General features: G+C 42.5%; 1 protein-coding gene across 1 annotated transcript; it reads left to right on the forward strand.

Annotated features, from left to right (window-relative positions):
- Nucleotides 1-18,274: 18,274 nt before the first annotated feature.
- Nucleotides 18,275-21,599, forward strand: LOC125458471 (UDP-glucuronosyltransferase 2C1-like). The gene is made up of 2 exons (XM_048543742.2): nucleotides 18,275-18,309; nucleotides 20,048-21,599. Exons 1-2 carry the CDS (start codon nucleotides 18,275-18,277, stop codon nucleotides 21,597-21,599), a joined length of 1,587 nt encoding a protein of 528 aa, XP_048399699.2.
- The last annotated feature ends 4,795 nt before the right edge of the window (nucleotides 21,600-26,394 follow it).

Consider the following 26,394-nt stretch of genomic DNA (forward strand, 5'->3'; position numbering starts at 1 on the left):
ATCTGCCTTCACCACCCCGGCAGCATGCTCCAGACTCCTACCACTCCTTTGAACACTTCCTTTGAGCTTTCCCAATCTCACCTTAAATGCATGCCCTTTGGTATTAGATGTTTAAATTCTGGGAAAAAGGTTCTGACCGTCAATCGTACCTATCCCTCTCATAATTTTCCGAGCTTCTATAAGCTCTCCTCTCAGCCTCTGCCGCTCTAGAGTAAATGACCTGAGTTTTTCTAGCCTGGCCTTAAAGCTCATACCCTCTAATCCAGGCAGCATCCTGGAAAACCTCTTCTGCTCTCTCTCCAAAACCTCCTCATCCTTCCTGTAATGTGGGGACAAGAATTGATCACAGTACTCCTAGTGTGGTCTAACAAAGTCTTGTCAAGCTGCGATATGGCATCCTGACTCTTGTACTCAACTCCCTGATCAATAAAGGCAAGCATGCCATATGCTTTCTTTCCTAACCTAGCTCCTTGCGTGGCCGCTTTCATGTTGCTTGTATATCATGAGTCTTGTGATGAAACTCATTTTGAAATGGGCCTAAATGGGAACAGAAGTGTTTCTAAGAACAAAGATTGTCTAACAGCCTTCTGCAAGTTGATGAAAATCAATCAATTGTTTACACAACTGTTTTTTTTTAATCTATTCACTCACGGGATGAGGCAGCATGTATTGCCCATCCCTAATTGTCCGGGGGATGGGGGGGTGCAGTTAAGAGTCAACCACATTGCTGCATGTCTGGACTCACGTGTATTGCTCTCTCATGGGAGAAGCTGGTTGCAGACAGACTGGCACAAGGTGATGTGTACAAAGGGCGATTTGGCCAACAGCACTGATTGATTTGCAAGTAACCAGTTGGCAAAAGCCATCCCCAAACAATAGAAAAGATAATGAACTTCAAAATCAGAAACACATACAGAAATTGCTGGAAAATTTCAGCCAGTCACATAAAAATTCACCTTGAAAGCCACCATGGTTGGATGTCCAAACTCAATCAGGTCACAGTGCCATTTTAGCTTTTGGTATAACTCTGTGACAATGTCCCAAACCGAAACATCAGCTTTCCTGCTCCTCTGATGCTGCCTGGCCTGCTGTGTTCATCCAGCTCCATGTTGTGTTGTCTCTGACTCCAGCATTGGCAGTTTTTGCTACCCGCAGGACTGGACATGCTCCTGACCAATCTATCTGCATTCCCTTGATTCATGAACCTTCATCCCCTGACTTGTTGCACTTGATCAACCAGACTGACTGCAGTCTACATCCTGGACCCCAGTGAGGTGGATCACCCTGACCCAGGCTGCACCAAGCAAATATAGAGACATAGAGTTGTACAGCACGGAAACAGTCTCTTCAGTCCAACTTGTCCATGCTTACCAAATATTCTAAGTTAATCTCGTCACATTTGCCAGCATTTGGTCCATATCTGTCTAAACCCTTCCCATGCATGCACCCATCCAGATGCCTGTTAAGTGTTATAATTGTACCAGCCTCCACCACTTCCTCTGGCAGCTCATTCCATACATGCACCACCCTCTGTGTGAAAAAGTTACCCCTCAGGTCCCCTTTACACCTTTCCCCTCTCACTTTAAACCTATGCCCTCCAGTTTTTGATTCCTCAGCCTGGGAAAAAAAAAGACCTGGACTAATCCATGCCCCTCATGATTATATAAACCTCTATAAGGTCACCCCTCAACTTCCGAAGGTGCAGGGAAAGTAGCCCCAGCCAATTCAGCCTCTCCTTGTAGCTCAAACCCTCCAACCCTCAGCAGCATCCCCTTCTGAATCCTTTTCGAGTTGAACAACATCTTTCCTATATCAGGGAGATGAGAATTGAATGCAGCATTCCAAAAGTGGCCTAACTAATGCCCTGGCCAGCTGCAGCATAATGTCCCAACTCCTGTACTCAATGCACTGACCAATAAACGCAAGTGGACTGATCTGACTGGGCTAAAGCCCCTGGATGGATCAGAGGACTGACATTGACTGACTGCACCAGGATACCACTCCCCTTCACCCCTGCCTGATTGACAGCGATCCTGGCTTGACTTCCTTGAACACCACGCTCCTTTGACTTTAAGGAATGACCATTAGATTCATGCACATGCAGTGTGTTCGCTACGTGAGCTGTTGGCGAATGCTATTGGTGTGACAGTGATGTAACAGTGAGCCTTGCAGCAACATATCTAACCCCTTGACTGATCATTTGCTGACACGTTCGACTTGTTCCCTGGCTCCCTATGGTCCAAGTGCTGGAAAATGAGACAAGAGTACATTGGTGTTTGCGAACCAGCACCAACAAATTAGGTACTGCTGTGTAATGCTAGGACTAGTGCAGCACAAGCAACACACTGACCATAAGGCATTTATAGCACTAACGCAGCACAAACAAATGTTAAAAAAACACTGATACAAGATTAACATCACACTAACAAAATGTTTAACAACAACAGTGAAGTTGCAAAGCCATCACTTAAATATGTTAAAACCACAATATTGCAGCTCTAACACAAGAGAAACATAGCAAAAATGGAGCATTAATGTTGCAATTAGTCAAGATTAATCCAAGATTAACAACATTGCACTGACACAGTGTTCATGCAAAGCAGCCTAAAAACAGAACTAAGGCAACAGAGGCACAAGAGTGATGAAGAGTCACCTGGGCTCAAAACATTAGCTTGCTCTCTCTACATGGATGCTGCCGGACCCATCGTGATCTTCGGCATTTTTCATGACAGCTCTAACACCACGTGAATACCTGACAAACAAAAGACACACATGATGCTAACAAAGGTCTAGCACTGTGCAAACTAACACCGTGTTAAATTATGATTAGCACTGAACTAACAGACTAACTGTCAGACAAACTAAACAGTTGGCAAATACATAGTTGGTAATCAGTTTTGGGCATATCTACTTATTCACTTGCAATCCATTCCTGGGATGTGGGCGTCACTGGCCGGGCCAGCATTTATTGCATCTCTACTGGCCTCAAGCACAGGGAACAATCCACGGACGGGAACATGCGTGGGAATTCCAGCTGGATTGCTGGCATCTTGGTCTGATTTATAGCATGCCACAGTTTTCTGGGATAGTGCCATCTGAATACTCAACGAAAATGAGCCTTTGGGATCCAGAAAATGTAAGGAATTCCTCCACTTGTGTGCGAGTATATCAGTCATGTATATCAGGGCTGGCCTTTTACATGCAATCAGTCATGGAAGATCACAGGGGAAATGCCACGAGTCAATTCTGATGAAACACTCTTTCACAGGTGCCGAAGTTCATCTTTCCAACAGATTATTTTTAAAAGAAGTTTTTTTTTCTTTCCAAAGATATCTATGTTCTTCTGTTTCCTTAAAATAGCACCTTTCAGGGCATAATGAGCCACAGCATCCCAGCTTTTTGTCTTTGGGAGCCCATAGGTGTGCACAATGGAGCTTTTAGATGGATTACAGCATGGAAGCAGGCCGATCTGCCCAGCTATTCAATGCTAACACTGATGTCCCATACTTGCTTTCCCCCCACCCCTGTTTCATCTTGCCCTATCAATTTAGAATCAATTCATTTCTCCATCATTATCAAACTTTCCCTTAAAGGCAGCGATATGATTCACTTTGCCTACACATTGAGTCAGCATGCTTCACATTTTAACCACTCTTGGAAAAGAACGACTTTGTATACTTTAGCAGATTTATTTATAACTATGGCACATTGATGACTCATCCCTGTTAGACTTCATCAGCCAGCATACCATCTTATTTAAAAAAGCAAATCATTTCCCCTATTTTGTCAGTTACAAAAGCACTATCCCTGCACAAATATTGCTAACTTGATCTGAAATCTAACAATCCCAGCTCTAAACAAAAACTGCTGGAAACCACAGTGCATCAGGCAGCATCCACGGAGAGAGAGAGAGCAAGCCAATGTTTCAACTCTGCAGTGACTCTTCATCAAATTAGTGAACTCTCACTTTCTGACACACTATGACTTTCATTTCACTAGTCTTGCAGTCCTTCTAGCCTTTGGCTGGGGAGGAAATCCTGAGTTGAGCACCTGTGAATTTCTGGAGACAGGAGATGCAGATGCAGGAAGCAAGAATCAAAAAATGTTGGGCTGGAGAAGCAGAGCAGGTCAATGGAGCATCCAAGGAGCAGGAAAGCCAGCATTTCAGGTCAGAATCCTTCTTCAGGATCTGTGAATTCCTGCTCCTAAAAACTCCACTTTTGGTCTCCGATATCCATCCATCATGTTCTCAGGTTTTTACTTCTGTTATTAGATCGTAAGTATGTTGAGTGATGATCAACTGCCTTCCCTTAATATTGTAAAATCTTTTGCTGATTTCACGATATCCGGCTTTACATCGAAGACAGTTTAGTTTAGATAATTTAACCGAGGATTCGTGACCCTGGGTACTGGGCACTAGGGAACAAATAACAGTACCCCAGAACGAGAAAAATAAGGGAAAACAAGAAATCCTGACATTTGCACAAAATGGGTCATGACCTCAGATTGTGCAGAGTGTAGCCACTCTTCTGGCAACCATATTTGGCACAGTAAGATACCACAAACATAGGAACTAAGAGCAGGAGCAGGCCATTTGCCCTTTGAATATGACCATGGCTGATGCTCCACCTCCGAACCCAATTATTCCTCTCCATACCCCTGGAGGCTGTTAATACCAAAAAAAAATCAGACTCTTTCTTGCATATGTTCAGTGACCTTAGCCTTCTGTGGCTGATATTTTCACAGATTGGCCAACTTCTGGGGAAAGAAATGCTACCTCATCCCAGTCCTAAATGGCCTACCCCATATACTGGGGCTGAGTCTCCTTCACCTGCAATGAGATTCTGAACCGATTCTTTCATCAGTGAATTTGGTTGTCGTTCTGTATGTTGTGGATCCTGCATTTTACTGAATCCAAGGAATCTCCAGCCGATGGGAATGACATGACCTTGGTTTAACATCTCCAAATGACAGCATTCTCTCAGGCGAGTGTCTCTGTGCAATTTGCACATTCTCCCCGTATCTGTGAGGGATACCTCTGAGCATTCCTGTTTCCTCCTATAGTCCAAAGATGTGCAGATGAGGTAGACTGGTCATGCTAAGTTGCCTATAGTGTCTAGGGATGTACAGACTAGGTGGATTAGCTGTGGGGAATGCAGGGTTGTGGCGATAAGGTGGGCGGATGGGTCTGTTTTGGCTGCTCTTTGGAGGGTCAGTGTGTGCTAAATGGCCAGCCTCCACACTGTCAGGATTCTATGACTCTGCATACTCACAATGACCCTAGCTGCTTAGAAAGCCCACCAGTTGGGTCCATCTCAAGGTCGTTAATCCATCTATAAATTTACAAGTGGCTGGTCAAAACAACTAATCCATTGCAGCAACAAATCTCATATCAAAAACTTCCTTGATGTCTTTGTTGCTTTGGCAGTGGGCAATACCTATTTTTGGCTCATCTCGTTGGCTTTTAATTGTGTCACTGCTCTGTTAGAAGCCCCTGCCAGATATACTGCCTCTGGGCCTCTTTGAGTAAACAGAGCCAGTTATCTGGGATGTTATCTCTAACAGTTTCACAAGTATCTAAAGTTGAAGTGAAAAAGCGATTTTCATGGTCATACAAAGGGGAACATACATTTTTAAAAACATCAGCAGAGTTTATGGCCAGTTTGTACATTGTTAATCCTAACTCATCAGTGCTTGACTGAATTTCCCATGTGCCTTCCTATTCTTGAATCTAGAAAGCAATTCTTCCATTAGAGTAATGTTTCTCCATTGATGTTCCATTACGTTAACATTAGATAACTCAGAATTCTTCACAACCAGTTTACCAGCATTAATGTGAAAGGGTAAAAAAAATCCAATAAGACAATAAATAAATAAATAAATAAATAAGACAATGGCTTACATTAGAACATATCAAACAGTGCTGATGCTCCCAAGCAAAGCTGAGGGTTGCTGCCATTATCAAGGATGTTCTTTTACATATATGTATAGTCAAAGTCAGGCTTACATGTTTACAGGAGTAGCTGCATAATTTTGAAAGACAGTAGGGGAGTTATTTACATCATCTTGGCCAATATTTGGCCCTCAGTCAACATCACAGAAGGACAGATAATCTGGCCATTATCACATTGCTGTTTGTAAGAATTCACCATACGCATGTTGGCTGTTGTAAATCCTGTTTCACAACAGTGACGGCAGTTCGAATTGTATTCCTTTGGCTACAAAGCACTTTGTGACATCTAGTGGTCGTGACAGGTTCTAGAGTAAGTCTTTCTTTGAAAAGTGTTGAGACAGCTTGCTGGAAATAGTTGCTTGGAAATGATCAAAGTTACTTCTGGATGACTATTATCTGGGATTTGGGATTAAATGAGTACTCAAATAGATTTGGACTCTGTAATAAAGTAGTAAAAATTGCAAACCTTTAACTTTTTTATTAATTTAAACATGAACAAAAGGTTTTAAAAGTCAAAATAGCATATTTTAAATCCTTGCTTCCTATTTACAACCAAATATTAATGCTCAGTATATATTATATACACATATATATATATATATATATATGAAAAGAAACACAAGTACATAATATTGGAAAAATAGCAGGGGTGTAGGCCTATCACGATATTATCCACCAGAGGTGCAGTGGGGAAAATAGATACATAGCACAGGCAATTGAGGGAAGGCATTGGCCTAGTGGCATTGTCACTAGACTTTTAATGTCCAAGACTTGCCACTGGGGAGAAAATGGAAGCCCTGGTGAAAACAGCATAGAGAGTGCACTGCCACACCAACCCCCACCCAATTGTTCCCACCATCTCCCCCAAGTGTAACAAAGCCTGTGTTAGCCGTCTTGGTTTGTATGGACCTACAAACTCACCCTGAGAGTGGAAGAGAGGCATTCTCATCTGTGAGGGTCCACTGATGTTGATGTAGAAGTTCAGCGAATATTCCAGGGACCCAGGTTCAAATCCTGCTGAGGCAGATGGTGGAATCTGAATTGAAAAAGGAATGTGGAATTAAGGGTCTACTTGTGACCATAAAACCATTTTCAATTGTCGAGGGGGATTTAAAAAGAAACCTCTGGTTCACTAATGTACTTTAGGGAAGGAAATCTTTCTTCCTTACCTGGTCTGGCCTACATGTAACTCCAGACCCACAGCAATGTGATTGACTCTCAACTGCCCTCTGGGCAACAAAGGATGGGAAATATATGCTGGCCTAGCTAATGACATTCTTACCCCGTCAGTGAATAACAAAAAATCTTATGTAAAACATCACTCTGAGTAGACATGTGATAATCCAGGAGTTGTCCTAAAGTTACTCCCAGCTCGCAGATGTGCAAAGACATCCATAGTAAAATCGCTTACTTCTTGAATCACAATTTCGAGTCAGCTGTACGTGTGTGTGCAAACCAAATAAGTGGACTTGGCCACTGCCAGAATTTATTGGTCATAAATACCATCGCCAGAAATCATACGACACCAGGTTATAATCCAAAAGGTTTATGTGACATCACAAGCTTTTAGAGGGCAGCTGCTTTGTCAGGTGACTTCAACTAGTGTTGAAGTAACCTGGTGTTGTGTGACTTCTGACTTTGTCCGCCCCAGTCCAACACCAGCATTTCCACCCAGTAAGTGTCATGAATAATCGTGGAGTTAAAAATAAACATGTGGCATTGTCAGTTGATCATGTCAGCGTAAATTGCACTGCATCAAACAGAAATTCGAAAGGGATCACACTTGGACAATGTATCCAAGTTGCTGATAACTGTGCTCAAACTTCGAGGGACACAATCTTGGCAGATACTGGGAGGACTCAAAAAAAAGCCTTCTTTTCATATATTCATTGTTTGTGTAGAAATCAAACCAAAACGTTGTTGAGTATGTGGCACAGGAATATTAGAATAGAATAGAATCCCAATAGTGTGGAAGCAGGCAATTCAGCCCATCAGGTTTACACCAACCCTGCAAACCAGACCCATCCCCTACCTTATCCCTGCATTTCCCACCCTAGACACTAGGGGCAATTTAGCATGATCAATCCACTCAACCTACATTTCTTTGGACTGTGGGAGGAACCCGGAGCACCCAGAGGAAACCCACACAGACACAGGGAGAATGTGTAAACTCCCCACAGGCAGTTGCCTGAGAGTGGAATCAAACCGGGTCCCAGGCACTGTGAGGCAGCAGTGCTAACCGGTGAGCCACCGTGCCACCCCAAATATTGTAGAGTAATATAGTGGGAAAGGCTCTTGAGAAAGCCTCCATGAGATGCTGAAGTAATTTTTTCTTGTCAGAGGAACAATGACTAGTAAATCTTCATAAATTATTTGTAGATAAATTTACTGAGCACTGGCTTGTGCTTACTTATGTTCAAAAAATGATGCTATTTCATGGCAGAATCAAGTTCTGTGATAGAGATGTTTGGTCTATAATAGACTCAATAGTGAAAACAACTTCAAAAAAGTTGCAAGATTTTGTGGTTTTTTTTGTGAGAAAATTACAGACCTAGAAGAAGATGGGTTAAGGCTCTTGAGTGCTATTGTAATATGTCAATATCTTTCTGTCAACAACCAGAATAGACATACCTGTCTGGGTAAGATATTATTTGTGAGAATTGAAGTGTCTGCTTTCAATGCTGTTTTTTTTCAAACATTTAGTAATAGGAATTGGAACCATGTTGAGTTTGTATAAGATGTTGGTGAGGCCTCTTCTGGAGGACTGCGTCCAGCTCTGGTCGCCCTGTTATAGGAAGGATATTATTAAACAAGTGAGGGTTCAGAGAAGATTTACCAGGACGTTGCTGGGAATAGAGGTTTGATTTATAGGGAGAGGCCGGATAGGCTGAGACTTCTTTGGAGCGTAGGAGATTGAGAGGTGACCTTATAGATGTTTATAAAGTCATGAGAGGTATAGGTAAGGTGAATGACAGGCTTTTATTTTTCCCTAGCATTAGGAATTTCAAAACCAGTGGACATATTTTTAAGGTGAGAGGAGAAAGATTTCAAAAAGACACAAGTGGCAACTTTCTTATACAGAGTTGTTCGCAAGTGGATTCAACTTCCAGAAGAAGCGATGGATGTAGTACAGCTATAATGTTTAAAAGACATTTAGATAAGTACATGAATAAGAAATATTTGGAGGGATGTGGGCTAACCACAGGCAGGTGGGACAAGTTTAGTTTGGGATTATGGTCAATATATGGTTGGACCGAAGGGTTTATTTGCGTGCTGCATGGCTCTATGACCTTAAAAAACAAACTTCATCTTGCCCTGCCTCGTTTACTTCAACAATCTCAGTAAGGATGTCAACATTCCAAAGCAAATCCTGTCCGCAGCTTTGAATCCATCAATCTTCTGCCAACATTTGGAAGCCTTTAAAAGGTGACAGTGCTTTGACCACATAGTATGCAATATCTGACACTTGGCACTGGAAAGGGAGGAAGGCGTGCAGGATCTGTGAAATTTACGATTGATCGAAGGCTACTGAAGAAAGAAACTGTATAAAGTAACTTTGTGTCTTGATTAATAACATGCCACTGAGTGGGAAAAAAACATGATTGCTAATTCTCACTCAAATTCGAATATTCATTATTAGCATTAGCCACAATCATTAATAAATCATTGAAACTGAATGGTTTGGCCAGTTATGTAAAACGCAATACAGGCAGATGGCATGAAAATGTCACATGTTTTATATTTGCAAACTGTACCTGCATAAGTTTTAATGACATGGTTTCACACCCACTGTAATTGTGTACAAATTTGTGGTGTTTGTAATTTTAAATATTGGTTTGGAACCTACTTTTTCCTATTCAGGTAGTTTTGTTGTGCTCTAACCCCATGTATACCTGGATTTATGTTTAAAAACATATGATCAGCAGACTGAAGGAAGTGAATGTTTGTCGGGCCTGACACTGACACCCACAGATCAAAGAATGATTTTTTTTTGAAAGACAGGTGAAGTCAGAGAATTGTAGAACACTATTGCCTTATCCAACATCTTAACTTTTTGCATTAACTCATGTGGAGAAGTTTTAAGGAAAGCTACAGTGCCAGAATTCCTCCCTCTTCATTCCGATTTATATTTCAGACCTCCACTTATCCATTTGGGCCTGTTCTTTTCCAGCAAACATCCCCTCTTCTCAGCTTGCCTCCAAAAGAAAACTAAAGTAATATTTGCATTTATATAGCACCTTTCATGACCTTAGTACTTCCCAGAATGCCTAATGGCTAATGCAACATTTTTGACGGTCGCCTGTAATGTTGGAAACACCACAGCTAATTGGAGCATAGCAGCTCCCATACACAGAAATGTGGCAATGTCCAGGAAGCGTGTTTTATTGATACAGGTGTCTGATGAGTGCCTGGGATTCCTTTTACCACCTGATGGGTGAAGGCAGGTCTTTAGTTTAAACATTCTGCCCCTGCAGCAGCACCTACAACAGTGTGTCAGTCCCTCAGAGTCTCAGCAGTGCCTGTTGCTTCCTCTGTTTCATGATCCCCTTTAAGTGTCCCTTCCTTTGGGTGCCCAGAATTAGTAACCATTTTCAAAGTGGGATCAAACTGTTTTGTATAGATTTAGGAAAACCTCTTGGCCTCTGACTTTACTTGTAGTGCCCATCAAAATTCAGTGTGATACTCCTTACAACCACGGCTTTGTCAGATAAATATAGAACACGTGGTTGTTCACATTTTGCTATCAATTCCACTTCTTTTCAATCAGTCCCAATGCAATATCTAGACACCAGCATCCAAGCATTGCAATCAACTTTATTTTTCACTCCTGTAGGTAAGGTTTTGTACTTAGGTACTTTGTACCAAAGAGTGGCGACGTTGTGCACTTTTCACTATATTCTTATACCCTGTACTTCAGTACATTTGACAATAAAACTTAAGTCTAAATCTAATCCTCTATGTGCCAGACAATCTGAACTAATAGTTCCATTCTCTATTGGCATAAGACTCCTGGTTTCAAGTTTTAAAATGGCACAATATTCCAGTAAATTATAATTAACTAATTCACGGAAAGTAATGTATTAATTCTATCCATGTAAGTAGATACTGATAACAGCAAAAATACAATTTGCATTGAGTGATAAATATTTTCTCACATTAAATTGAGCATAACCCTATTTCATATTGATATATACTCAGCATGGAATTAATAACAGGACAGGACATTCAGTCCACATTTGAAGAGCATCCACCTTATCTCTGTCACCCTGCATTTCGAATTAATAACAGGACAGGACATTCAGTCCACATTTGAAGAGCATCCACCTTATCTCTGTCACCCTGCATTTCCCACGGCTGATCCACCCAGCCTGCACATCTTGGACAACACAGGTAATTTAGCACAGCTAATCCACCTAACCTGCACAGCTTTGGACTGTGGGAAAAAAAACAATATAAACAGTTACCTGAGAGTTGAATCAAACCCAGATCCTTGGCACTGTGAAGCAGCAGTGCTAACCACTGTGCCAATCAATCATTTGAAAAATGAATAAATAAAAATAAATTAACAAGTGCTAAGCCGCAGAGCAAACTAAGAAAACCTTTCTGCCTTCTTATGTAAGGAACACAGCTAGAGGGAGATAGACAAAGCCTAAAGAATTAGTCACAAGAGAAGGATTAAAGATCCAGGGAGCATTTACAGAGTTGGGTTTAACTAACATGAATCTCGCATTCTCTCTAGTAGCATAGAAACCTACATGAACTCAGCAGAATTCACATGCAAGTGGGAATCGGAAGCGCGTTAATTGCTCCAGGTTTTTCCCTTCTTCTCACACCAAGCAATGTGTGTATGTGTTTCTCTCCAGTAGATCTCTAACTTTCACACACACACACACTCTTCTCCCACACACTCCATCTTGCTCTCATTCTCAATTGCTCTCTGTTACACAAGCTCATTCTCACTTTCTCTTGCACTGACTTTCATAGTCACTCACACTCACTGACTTCACCCATTTATACTCACGCTCAATCATTCTTGAACTCGACATTTAGTGAGGACTGAGATGGGGAAAGCAACTTAGAGATATAAAACCATTAGAAGAAGACATTCTGAATCAGAATCAGAGACAGCCATGGTGAAAGTAAGATCTGAGCCTGTATTGAACTCAACTCTTAACGTCCTGGATTTCTGTAACAAGGAAGGAGCTGCCTACTAGTGGCTTTGTCCCCATTATTGGAATTCTATTTTATATGTTGAAAATGGATTATGGGGGTAAAGATCTTGGGAATTGGGGGTGAGGGGAACCTCTTCCAACCTTACACAATCCAGGGAATAGAGGGATAGGGGGAACAGAGGCAAAATCTTTCTGTTTAGAGTGGAATCTTGAGTTCGTTACAAGATATCCACTTCAAAAGAGCAAAATTCAAGATTTTTGGATCCAGATTTCTCCACAAAGATTGCTGTCAAATCTGGTTGATAGTCCTCTGATATTAAACAACGTACATGCTCACCTTTCATCGAAAATTGCATCCAACATTCTGTACATCCATGGTAATGACTACACTGTTGTCGTTGGCTAATTTACCAAGTACCTCATCTTTTGTTTATTGTATAACTCGCCAAACACAACATGCACTCTAAGCTCTATTGCTGGTTTTCCAGTGCCTCCAGAGAGATTGTGACCTGCAGTGATATCATTCCAGGACATGTGTGCAACATGGATCACACCACTTCACATTGTCCAGTGGCTGAGCTGAATTATGATTCGCACAGTCGCAAATCTAATTCTCAAATGTAGACAGATCAAGTAAGATTCATATATTATAATGTTATGTTTGAGAGCAACACCTCTGGATGCATTCATTCCATCACTGATAATGCTCACTTTTGCTAGACCCCTTCAAACCAATTTACCCCATATGTACCTAGAGTACTCTTGTTGAAACTACAAAACAGCAAGTGAAGATGACCAGTAAGCAGAATACAAATGCAGGTTTAGAATTGCCAGATTTGCATATGGGGCAACATGTCCCCATTCAGGATCCCACAGAAGATACTGGACAACAACCTGAAGTGACAATGGCCCAATGAGAATTGAACTGATCCTATTTGGTTCACATATAACGGACCGGCAGCATGAAAGAAGCAAGCAAAATCAGGCCTATTTGTGTTTCCCAACCACCGCTCAGTCTTATTAAATGCAAAGAAGATCCAAGACACAAACGGGAATGACAGACAATATCACTGGTGACTGTAGACCATCATGAGCACCACCATCAAACTTATCAACAATCTGAGTGGATTAATGAATTACTCCCACATTATAGAGATTTAACGGCTCATTTGTTGTCGTAAACAATTAAACCCGCTTTTGTAAAGGAAGACGATGTTGTATAAGTACCTGCCTCAAGGAAAGTTGACCTGTAAGGATTCCATGTGCTGTGAGTATGCCTCTCCCTGACAGTTAGCCTGATATGGACTTGCAAGCTGCCCAAACTCAGTTAGTTGGTTCACTGTGACGTCTGCTTCGTAACTTTATAATGTGCTTAACTATTTTAAACAAACTCTTCACAGAGTCATTCAATTCCAGGCAAGTGACAAAAAATGTTGCATGTGTCAGAAAATATCTGGCATCTTTAAAAAGGAGTTGGCAAAGTTATAGAGCAAATGCATCCAATTGAAAAGCGGGCTCTTACGTGGCATGAATAATTAATGAGGCTGGAAACGAAGAAAATAGCCTATTGGACGATTAACCAAATTAGTAAGGAAAGTTGAGGAAGATATCATTCAGGAAACTACTCTTCGTTCATTCCAATTCTTCTTCAGAAAATAGGCAGTCAGCAGTTGGGTTTCACATGGGGACCTCTGGCCCTCTTTTCCCCATTCAGTCCAACTCTGAATACAGACTTTTACGCTGCAGCCTAGAACTTCCATTGAAATCAGGCTGTTTGAAGTGAAGGGGGGAACCCAAACGTCTTGCAGTACCTTGACTGTAAGCTGTAAAGAGTTACAGAAATAATATAGCTGATGGATACAAGTCAGAAAATGCCCAACTTTTGTGAGGCCTGAGTGATATCCTGTAAAGGGACAGCTTGTGATTTTACCAAAGTAAAGGTAACCTTTGCTCTTTTAACAAAAAAAAGCTTGTGGGCCAACAGGTTACTAGGAGTCAAAAACAGAAATTACTAGAAAGACACAGCAAGTTGACAGCATCTGTGGAGAGAAAGCAGAATTAATGTTTTGGGTCTAGTGATGCTTCTGAGGAACTGAAGAAGTGCCACTGGACCCAAAATGTTAACTCTGCTTTCTCTCCACAGATGCTGGCAGACTTTTCCTGCAATTACTGTTTTTGCTTCGGAATTCCAGCATCTACAATTCTTTGGGATTTTAGGTTAGTCGGAGGGCTCCTTTGGAGCCCCCCAACTCCAATAATTGCCGTTCCCTAAATTCTGTAATGACCAGAAACAGGGCTGCGAAGAAAGGCAGCACTGGAGGAGTGAACAAGTCTCCAGCAGTTGTAGGGATGTCGAAGATTACAGAGATAGACAGGGGCGAGACCGTGGAGAGATTTGAAAACAAGAATGAGAATTTAAAAACATGAAGCAGACTTGGAGGCAAACCTGCAGCTTATTACCGGGATAACAGCTGGAGGAAAGCAGTCTTTTACCTTCTATGCATTATTTTTAAGATTTAGTTTCAAAAGCACCACAGTGATGACTCACTTCTGGTTGGATGGGAACGTTCCGTGCCCTTAATGATAGGGAGGTTCCTGGGTGTATATATTAGAGAAGATTGGCTTTGCACTGAACTTACCAAACTCAACACTCCTTAAGCTGCAGTCAACGTCCCAAACACTGGATGTATTCTGCTTTTTTTTCTGGGTAAGTCATTGAATTCTTTTAAACACAAGACTTTTTTTGGAAAAATTCGAATTAATCATAGATAGTATTTAATTTTCATTCTGCATGCAAGTGGATTCCATCAGTTTCTCTTGGCTGAGAGAAAAAATAACTTGCATTTATAAATGATCTTGTGCAGCCTCACCACACATCAGAACCAACGAAACCCTTTTGTGTGAGTAATCACTGTTGTTTGGAAAATGGCACAGAATTTTTAAAGACAGCAATGTCGCAAATTTAGCAATGAAAATGACGAGTGGTATTGTGATGAAGAGTCACTGCACAAGAGAAATTAACTCTACTTTTGTTCCCACTCGGGTGGTACAGCAGCTCAGTAGGTAGCCTCACAGCGCCAGGGACCCGGGTTCGATTCCTCCATCGGGCGACTGTTTTCAGTCAGGGTTGGTTGAGAGAAGACCATTGACCAAAAGTCACGTCCTTCCCCACCCCCACACCCCACCCCTCCCCTCCAACCCCTTTGGCGTCATCCAAATGTGGGTAAAGCCACGAAGAAGAGGTGGGCAGTCAGTGTGACACCTCTCCTCAACCCACCATCATCACCCGTTCCCCTTCACTCCCCTCTTCCCTTGGCAGGTCATGCTCCTCGTTAGATGCCAGTTCAAATGTGAGGCAGGTTGAACATTATCGGAAACCAACTCAGCATTTACCACATTAAAAACTAAATGTACTGCAGATGCTGTAAATCATAAACAAAAATAGAAATTCCTGGAAAATCTCAGTAGGTTTGGCAGCATCTGTGGAGAGAAATCAGAGTTAACCTTGTGGGTTGAGTGGCCTTTCCTCAGAACTCTCATTTCTCTCCACTGATGCTATCAGACCTGCTGAGCTTTTCCAGCAATTTCTGTTTTTGTTAGCATTTACCATGTAGTACTGCTTGCAACAAGTAATGCTGAACTACCTGCCTTGGTGTTTAGTTTCTTCAATCTATCAACCATTTAGATTCTGTGCAATATGGAGAATTTCACAGCATTCCTGTTCCTTAGATGTTTTCCTTTGCCCTTCATCCTGAAAAATGTATGTACCATGACATACTGGAAACACAATTTTGATAATGTCTCAGGAGCCTTGTTAAAAAATGGGACCAACATCTATCCCTTTCATAACAAGATTGTGAAAGATATAGTAGATTGACAGCACAGGGTACATCAAAGGTTATAGTCCAACATCATAACTTATAGCCCAACAAGGCACGGAGTAATTTAAATGGGAGAAAACAAAAGGTAGAAAAATAAAGTAACAATAAGTTTAAATGTTTAAATGCAACAATTTCTTCCAAGTCACCACGAGGTTGTTGGTGAGGTATTATTATTGTGAGGACAACGGTGGGAAAGCAAAAATAATCAACTTGTACAGATTCACAAACCATAGAACTTCTCTTCCTCACCACAAGTTGTTGTGTAGTTTACATGAATAATGGTACACACTTTACAATGACGTATTTCTGAAGAAGGGTTCTTGACCCGAAACGGCAACTTTCCTGCTCCTCCAATGCAGCCTGGCCTGCTGCGTTCATCCAGCTCCATACCGTGTTATCTTTGACTCCAGCATCAGCTGTTCCGACTATCACAATGATGACTTACTTTGGTAGATTTCTAATGCTGTTATTAAAGAACCAATGTAATTATTGAAATCACACTGTTGCAATTAGAGAATGGGACTACTTCAGACTGTCTACTTCATTTTTTGGCCTTTTTTTAATGCTTGTGTTTGGTTGATGTCTTACTAATAACTACCTTGCTGTGGTTATAAAGAACAAATGCAGACAATTACAAGTCTTTGATCTAAATAAGAAAGCTTAGACAAGCAGGGTCATGGGTCATTTGAGACGAAGACTGTACTGTTCTGTGAAGCACAGGGTAAGAAATAGGAGTCCTTGCTCAGAAAATCACGTACGTGCAAAACTCAAAGGTCTTACATATGAGAGACTGAAGGGATTAGTGAGCTGATGAAAGATAAAGATAGTGGTATTATCACTGGACTGTTCATCAGACTCCCATTCTGAGGACCTTAATGTTCTGAGGACCTGGATTTAAATCTGACTATGGTGGAGCTTAAATTCAATGAAAATCTGCAATAACGAGCCTAATGATCACCATGAATGCATTGTTGATGTCAGGGAAAATAAACATCAATTTCACTCTTGCCCTTTAGGGAAGGAAACCGTTATACTTACCTGGTCTGACCTACATGTGACTCTGGGCCCACAGGAAGGTGATGAACCCTTTCACTGTCCTCTGGGGCATGTGAATGAATTTTGAAAAACAAAGTTATTTTCAAGTCAAAATTAGAATGGCCTATTAGGTGAATGCAACAGAGATACTCAAGAGGGAGAATGTAACTCAGGTTAGAATATATTCCTGGAGCAAAAACAGACATTAAGTATCAGAGTCGGGACATCATGTTGAGGTTATGCAGGACATCAGTAAGGCCGCTATTGGAGTACTGATGAAATGAATAGCACAATTCCCAATTCAAATAAGCTTTAAATGATGATAATAAACATTTCCACAATTTTCTTAATTACTTATTTTTCATGCTTTGCAGTAAAAACTAAAAACTGGCGATGTTTTTGTCCTAAGTCCCACTGCTACAACCCCCCAACCCCGTCACCATTAAATTCAATACATTGATTTCCACAATTTAGTTTTAATTTCAGAGGTAGTAGGAACTGCCAATGCTGAAGAATCTGAGATAACAAGGTGTAGAGCTGGATGAACACAGAAGGCCAAGCAGCATCAGAGGAGCAAGAAGACTGACGTTTCGGGCCTAGACCATTCTTTAGAAAATTTAATTTCCCTTCGAGCACAAGTGTTTTAATCTCTACTCTGAAAATGAAGCCAAAATGCTCCTTTAATATATGTGAATTTATTTTGCTGTCTATCACAGTGAGATTTTGGTAAGTAGACTTGCATCACTCTTTGGATTCTTTCCTACTCTTGATATATTTTTAAACATATAGAACATTTCAGCACAGTACAGGCCCTTCGGCCCTCAATGTTGTGCCGACCTGCCATACCAACCTGAAGCCCATCTAACCCTCACTATAAAATTGTATAATAGTAGTTTATATATTGTTGTACACTATTTATATGACCAATTAAATGTTTATTTTTGATACAGCTTTGGATTTTTCTTTTTTCTGTGTCCTTCGCTATTTTGCTCCCAATAATTTGAATAAATTCTTTTCTGAGTCACTTCTTTTAGCTCAACATGTCTTCCTTCAGATTTAGTGAGCTACTTATCTGTATATCTGCATCTTCAGCTCTTTATGCTTGGCTCTTTCCAACATTATAAAAGTGGCTTCACTTCAAAAGTACTTCATTGGCTATAAAACACTTGGGACGTTCCAAAGTTGTAAAGACACAATATAATTGAAGATCTTCTTTTCAGGTCTTGTATTACATGAATACTTCTTTGATTTCCTCCTGTTATTTGCTGTATTTTACCTGTTAATAGTTTAGCTCAGTTTGACACATTCAGCTTAAGTCTTATTTCCTCAAAGTGAGCCCTACTTACATTAAAATCCAGGTTTGCATGCGATCTTTTTCCTTCTCAAGACTTCATGTCAAATTCTGGCATGTTTTGGTCACTGCAGAGGTGACGGTCTCTCATGTCAGACTATTAATGAATTTGAGCTCCCGTGTCAGTTCTAAAATGCTTTGTCCCAGAAAAGTTCTCCTGGATTCCAAAAAGAAAAATGGCCCTGCAAATAATCAGACTTTGAGGTAATTGTGGCGCATTATTGAGATTTTCACTGTTTTTCTGTTCTGAGTTAAAGGCTTAAGAGGAAAGAAATGTTACTAAAGACCAAAATAGATGAAAAACTGGGTTGCATGGTGGATCACTGGTTTGCACCATTGCCCCACAGTGCCAGGGAAGCAGGTGTGACTCTGGCCTTCCGGAATGTCCATGTGGAGTTTGCACATTCTCCCTGCATATACATAGGTTTCCCCAGGTGCTCTGGTTTTTTAATATAGTCCAAAGCTATGTAGGTTAGCTGGATTGGCCATGCTAAGTTGCCCTGTAGTGTCCAGGGTTCTGCAAACTAGTTAGATGTTGGTGGGTTTGGGACACTGTTTGGAGTGTCAGTGCAGACTTGGTATGCTGAATGGTCCCTTTATGCACTGTAGGGATTTTATGATTCTACTCAAAACTCTTTGGAGGTGAACAGGCTGAGTAGATCATATTTGTTGTCAAGCTAATGATATACAGAGGAATCTTGGGGTTCAAGTACATTGGTCCCTGAAAGTGGCCACACAAGTAGAGTGGCAAAGAAGGCAAATGGCATGCTTGCTTTTATTGGTCAGGAAATTGAGTCCAAGAGTCAAGATGTCATGTTGCATCGTTAAAGAACTTTGGCTAGGCCACACTTAGAGTATTGTGTCCAATTCTCGTCGCCACATTACAGGAAGAATGTGGAGGCTTTGGAGAGGGTGCAGAAGAGGTTTACCAGGATGCTGCCTGGATTAGAGGGTATGAGCTATAAGGAGAGGCTAGAAAAACTCAGGTTGTTTTCTCTAGAATGGCAGAGGCTGATGGGAGGCTTGACAGAAGTCCATAAAATTATGAGATACATAAGTGGGATTGACGGTCAGAGATAATGAGAACTGCAGATGCTGGAGAATCCAAGATAACAAAGTGTGGAGCTGGATGAACACAGCAGGCCAAGCAGCATCTCAGGAGCAAAAAGCTGACGTTTCGGGCCTAGACCCTTCATCAGACCCTTCATCATTGATGGTCAGAATTATTTTCCAAAGTTGAATGTCTAATACTAGGGGCATGCATTTAAGGTGAGGGGGTAAGTTCACAGCTGATGTGAGGGGTAATTTTTTTTTTACACAGAGAGTGGTAGGAGTCTGAAACACACTGCCGTGCGTAATGGTACAGGCAGGTACAATAGGGGTATTTAAGGGACTTTTGGGTAAGCACATGGATACGCAAAGAGTGGAAGGATGTGAATTAGGGGCAGGCAGAAGGGATTAGTTTAATTTGGCATCATGTTTGGCAAACACCCACTCCTGTGCTGCGCTGCTCTAGATTCTATGTTGTAATATTGGAATACTAATGATTTTGTTAAATTCTATGACAGGATCAGCACATCATTTCCATGGAAATGGACTATTGTGGATCGAGGAGCGGACGTCCGATAGCATGTGTTCTTTGTGCCATCATCAGCCTCACTCTCCCTGTTATTTATGGAGCTAAGATATTGGTTGTGCCAGTTGATGGAAGCCATTGGATCAACATGAAAATTCTCATTGAAGAGCTGAGATACCATGGTCACAACATTACAGTGCTTTTCTCCTCGAAGGCTTGGTACATTAAAGAAGCTCCCAATCTCTATCAGTCAATCACTGTCCAATTGCAGGGTGGAGCTACCAAATTTGACGATGCAAGTGGAATACAATGCTTTCTAAAGAGAACAATGACATCCTTAAGGCAGGGCTTGACCCCATGGGCTTTTATTCAGGTCCAGAGTCAGACGATAGCGCTTCTGCATGAATGGCACCTTTGGGCCGGAGAATTCATCCGGAGAATTTTTGAAGATGAGGAATTATTAAAACAGCTTGAAGCAGCGAATTTTGACCTGGTACTCACGGACCCAGCTCTTGGGATCGGTCCAATGCTGGCCTATTATTTAAAAACCCCTTTAGTCTACAACGTTCGATGGATCACAAGGGGAGAATCTCATTTCCTTGTTGCCCCGTCGCCTCTTTCCTATGTCCCCCTGCTCGGGTCTCACTTGACAGAGAAGATGAGCTTCCTCCAAAGAGCACGCAACGTTTTACAACATCTTCTTGAGCTGTTCATTTCTGAGTTTTTTATTCACCCCATATACAATGAGGCATGTAGGAGGTACTTAGGCACAGGCACAGATATAGAGACAGTTCTCCTCCAGGCTGATGTGTGGCTTATGAGAGTAGATTTTGTATTCGAATTTCCGAGGCCCACCATGCCAAATATTGTGTACATCGGAGGGTTCCAGTGCAAGCCTCCAAAGCCATTGCCCGCAGGGCTGGAAGAGTTTGTTCAGGCCTCAGGAAACCATGGGATCATCGTCATGTCTCTAGGGAGTCTGGTTAACTCCTTGCCGCTGGATATTACAATGAAAATAGCAGAAGCCTTCGCTCAGGTACCTCAGAAAGTGATTTGGAGACACAATGGGAAAATCCCTCCCAACATAGCCAACAACACCCTGTTGGCGAAATGGATCCCTCAGAATGACCTGCTCGGGCACCCTAAGACACGTGTCTTTGTGGCTCATGGTGGAACAAATGGAATTTATGAAGCAATCTACCATGGGGTTCCAGTCGTTGGCCTGCCGCTGTTTTACGACCAGTTCGACAACTTGCTCCGGCTTAAGGTCAGAGGGGCGGCCAAAATGGTGGATGCCGCGACCATGCAGTCAAGAGACCTACTGCAGGCTCTCAATGACGTCATTAACAACACATCCTACCGGGCTAGCATGCAGAAGCTGTCTGCTCTCCACAGGGACCAGCCAGAGCCTCCAATGCAAAGAGCTGTTTTCTGGATTGAGTATGTTGCACGACACAGAGGTGCAGCTCACTTGCGCTCTGAATTTTATCGCCTCCCCTGGTACGCCTACTACTGCATTGATGTTGCTGTCTTTCTCCTATCTGCATTTGTAGTTGTCGCAGTCCTGTTGGTTTTCATCTTGAGGAAATTTTGCACTGTTGCAGGAAGAAAGAAACAAAAAACTCAGTAGTATCCATCTGTCTGATACAAGCATGACTTTTGTTACAACAGGGTGAGGAGGGGTGAATGGGCTCTGCTCTTTTCAACCTCCGATGGACAACAAAAAATCCTTAAGGTTGTTTTCTAGCACAAGACTATACCTCTTGCAAATTAAGATGTAGTTCATTAATTTATCAGAAGGAATGATGGGCTAATTGAAAGGTTTTTCTTGTATTAAAGAAGCAGGGTGGCACTCTGGCTCAGTGGTTAGCACTGCTGCCTCACAGTGCCAGGGACCTGGGTTCGGTTCCACCCTCAGGTGACTGTGTGGTGTTTGCACTTTCTCCCCGTGTCTGTGTGGGTTCCCCCTGGGTGTTCCAACTACCCCCCCCCCCCCCCCAACCCCCCCTCCAACAGCCTAAAGTTACGCAGGCTCAGTGGGTTAGCCATGGGAAATGCAAGGTTATGGCGATAGGGTAGAGGGGCAGGTCTGAGTGGGATGTCCTTTGGAGGTTCAGAGTGGACCTGATGGGCTGAATGGCCTGCTTCCACACTGTAACATTTCAATGACTGAAACTCTGACAACTCTTTATATGCTAACCGCAGTAAAATAATAAAGATGTGAGGTCAAGCACATAAGTTAAAATTAAAAACAAGAGATAGCTCATGGTACAACAGAGTGGAGCTGGAGGAACACAGCAGGCCAGGTTAGGGCAGGCCTTTTTGTAGGGAGTGTGGAACAGTCCCCCTTCTGCTATTGCACTGGCACCATCCCTTACCTCTTCCTCGGCTACATTGATGACTCTATTGACACTGCCTCGTGCTCCCATGAGGAGCTCGAACAGTTCATCAATTTGACTAATACCTTTCACCCCAAATCAAATTGACCTGTAACATTCCCGGCACCTCCCTCCCCTTTCCAGACTTCTCCGTCCCCATCTCAGCACCAACAGCTATTTCAAACCCAAAGACTCCCACAGCTAGCTGGACTACACCTCCCCTCATCCCCAACTCCTGAAAGAATGCGATCCCATATTTCCAATTCCTCCACCTCTGCCTCATCTGCTCCAAGATGGAGTGTTCCACTCCCACAGGGACCACAACTCCCCCGCCTCTGTTGACCAAAAATGCCCTCAATCTCTTGCATTCCCTGCACTTCTGCCCTCAAATCCCCCTCCCCCCAACAGAAATTAAGACAGAATCCCCCTGGTCCTCACATACCATGCCACCGACCTCTGCATCCAGCATATCATTCTGCCACCTATAATCCGACCCCATGACCAAGGGTACATTTCCCTCCCCATCCCTACCTGCCTTTCATAAGGACTGCTCATTCTGCGACTCCCTTGTCCACTCCACACTGCCCACTAATCCCACCACCCCCAGCACCTTCCCCTACAACTGCAGGAAGTGCTACACCTGCCCCTACACCTCACCTCCACCTGAAGCCCAAGACAATCTTTTCACATCCGACAGGAATTCACCTGTACCTCCTCCAACCTCTTCCACTCTATCCAATGCTCCCAATGTGGCCTCCTCTACATTGGAGAGATCAAGCATAGACTCAGTGACCAATTTGTAGAGCATCTGTGCTCCAAATGCCAATTGCCAACCATTTTAACTCCCCCTCCCACTCCCTGGGTAACATGTCCATCCTGGGTCTCATGCTGTCTCACAATGATGCCACCTGCAAACTGGAGGAACAACGCCTCATATTTTACCTTGGGAGCTTACAACCCAGAAGGCCTAAGTATCGAATTCACCAGTTTCAATATCTCCACAACCCTAACTTCATCCCACACTCCAACCCTTCCTCTCATCTCCACCCCCTTGGCCTGACACAACCTACCCATCATCTCTCCTACCTATCGCCCCACCCGTCACACTGACCAATCTCGACTACCCACTACCTGCATCCCTCTGTCACCATCTCACCTCGCTTCCCCCTTCCCCATTTATCAAGAAGGTTCCAGACCCAAAGCATCAACTTTCTTGCTCCTCTGATGCTGCCTGGCCTGCCAATTTCTTGCAGCTCCACACTGTATTATCTCTGAGTCCAGTGTCTGCAGTTCTTGCTAGATCCTCATCTGGTACTATAGGAAGTTGAGAGGAATGTACAGTTTTAACCTGAGACCATGGTTGTTTATTTGATGTCTTATAACAGCTGAGGCAAATATTCTAGTTGTTCTTTGAGCTCTCAGTGCTCAGATATTTTCTCCTTAAGCATTGGGCATTTTGCCTTCTTGAAAGGCCAAAATTGAACCTTTCCCAACCTACAGCCAACACACCTCCTCTGCTGCCCTGTTGAAAACAGCTCCCCTGAAATGGTTTGGTTTATTTTGGTTTTTTTGGTTTATTTCAGTGCCTGGGCTCATTGTTCCCAAGCTTGGTCTTGCAAATTGTTTCCTAAATGTGAAACTTATCGCACAAGTTTAAATCAAGATCGGAGACAATGGTTTTGTCATGCCTGACTTTATTGTCTAGTTTTCCAGACGCCTTTTGATTAAAAAAAAGTGTAAAACTGAGAAGTAAATTGTGGAAGATTTCATTAAAGACAATAGGCTGCATTTTAACAAATGTTGTTGAGATAAGTCAAAGGAATCAGCACATCATACCAGCACTGAAGAATAATATTTGGTTCATTGTACCTTGGCCGACACTTGTCAGGGATGGAGAGAGAAAATGGCATCAATTTTCCCTGTTCTCCCTCACCTCTCAAATGTCTGTGATGAGATATGTGCTCAGAGGAGGTAGCAGCACTATGAGTGTTGTAACATAGAACATAGAACATTACAGCGCAGTACAGGCCCTTCGGCTCTCGATGTTGCGCCAACCTGTGAAAACAATCTGAAGCCTATTTAACTACACTATTCCTTTGTCATCCATATATTTATCCAATGGCCATTTAAATGCTCTTAAAGTCAGCGAGTCCACTACAGTCGCAGGTAGGGCACTCCAAGCCCTTACTACTCTTTGAGTAAAGACCCCACCTACCTCTGACATCTGTCCTATACCTATCACCCCTCAATTTAAAGCTATGCCCCCTCATGCTAGCCATCACCATCTGAGGAAAAAGGATCTCAATGTCCACTCTATCTAAACCTCTGATCATCTTGTATGTCTCCATTAAGTCACCTCTTAACCTTCTTCTCTCTAACGAAAACAGCCTCAAGTCCCTCAGCCTTTCCTCATAAGACCTTCCCTTCATACCAGGCATAATCCTGGTAAATCTCCTCTGCACCCTTTCCAGTGGTTCCACACCCCTCCTATAATGCAGCAACCAGAACTGTACAAAATACTCCTGGTGTAGTCACACTGGAGTTTTGTACAGCTGCAACATGACCTCATGGCTCCGAAACTCAATCCCTCTACCAATAAAACCTAACACACTGTATGCCTTCTTAACAACCCCATCAACCTGGGTGGCAACTTTCAGGGATCTATGCACATGGACACCGAGATCTCTCTGCTTATTGCTCCAGCAGAAGAGAAGATAACAATTAGTCACAGTACACCCTAAAATATAAATATACAAAGAATGCTCACCCTCTCATGTACATAAGCGCACAGGTGCTATGATGGGTTATGAAGAATATTAACAGAATATAAGAAGCAACTTACATTCAGATCAAGGTCAACATGATGCAGGTCTGGGTGAGTTCTGTCTCTTATTCTTTGAAGGTGAATGGAAGGTAAAAATCCAAAGATTTTCAAATCCAGTGATAGAAAGCCTTCCAGGGAGGCAAAGCTTTGCACCCGATAACTATTTAGCCCCCACCACACTGTCTGAATTTACCAATTGTTAGGTAGGGCTCTATTCCCTGGTTCAAAGAGTGGCCCATCTCTCCCTGGTACTTACCAAACTGACTTGTTCCCGTCTGGTTCCTGGGAGAGTAAGTCTCATTGTGTGTGGCCAGTTTTGGTGGCATGGCCTATATGTTTATTGTCCTGCTGGAATGGGTTAAATTTAGAAGCTGTTGTGTGTAAAGGAAAATGGGTACTTCTACTTATCACCCAACTGGTTTCTTTAGCAGCTGTCATTGGTAGGTTTACAACGTGTAAGCAGGCATTTTAGATTTTCACTTCTGGGTTAGCCTGCAAACAGTAGAAGGTGTTACAATGTTGGACAACCTCAGGCCTGGCAGAAAAGAAAGCAGATGTAATTTTTCGGTTCTTTCAGTTATTTTGAATAGAAGACAGTAATTCCATTCATGGTTTTCAGTTTATTATGTCCATTCAGGGTGAGCACCCATGGTTCTTCACACTTTGAGGCAAACACACACACACGCGCGTGCGCACACACACATATACGCATACACATACGCACACGCACGTGCGCACACACACATGCACACATACACACACACACACACACACACACTCACATATGCACACACACACACACACACACACACACACACACACACACACACACACATACATGCACAGCGTCACCAATACACAAACAGACACCGTGTGCAATGACTGGCACTGCCCTGAGTGGTGCCATTTTAACAGGGGGAGGCCTTGTGATATTATCGCTGGACTGTTAACCCAGAGACCCAGATAATGTTCTGGGCACCTGAGTTTGAATCCCAACATGGCAAAAGGTGGAATTTGAATTCAACAAAATATCTGGAATTAAGAATCTAATGATGACCATGAATCCATTGTTGATTGTCATAAAAACAACCCATCTTGTTCACTAATGCCCTTTAGGGAAGAAAACGGCCATCCTTACCTGGTCTGGTCTACATGTGACTCCAGACCCACAGCAATGTGGTTGACTCGCAACTGCCCTCTGGGCAATAAATGTTGCCCTAGCC

This window comes from Stegostoma tigrinum, chromosome 13, assembly GCF_030684315.1.
Source record: "Stegostoma tigrinum isolate sSteTig4 chromosome 13, sSteTig4.hap1, whole genome shotgun sequence".
Classification (NCBI taxonomy): domain Eukaryota; kingdom Metazoa; phylum Chordata; class Chondrichthyes; order Orectolobiformes; family Stegostomatidae; genus Stegostoma; species Stegostoma tigrinum.

Bases quoted from the DNA above. Each gene is read 5' to 3' on its own strand.
- LOC125458471 (XM_048543742.2), top strand. From the start codon at position 18,275: ATGAATACTTCTTTGATTTCCTCCTGTTATTTGCT. The intron at 18,310-20,047 runs GTATTTTACCTG...TGCCATCATCAG, and splicing joins ATTTCCTCCTGTTATTTGCT to CCTCACTCTCCCTGTTATTT.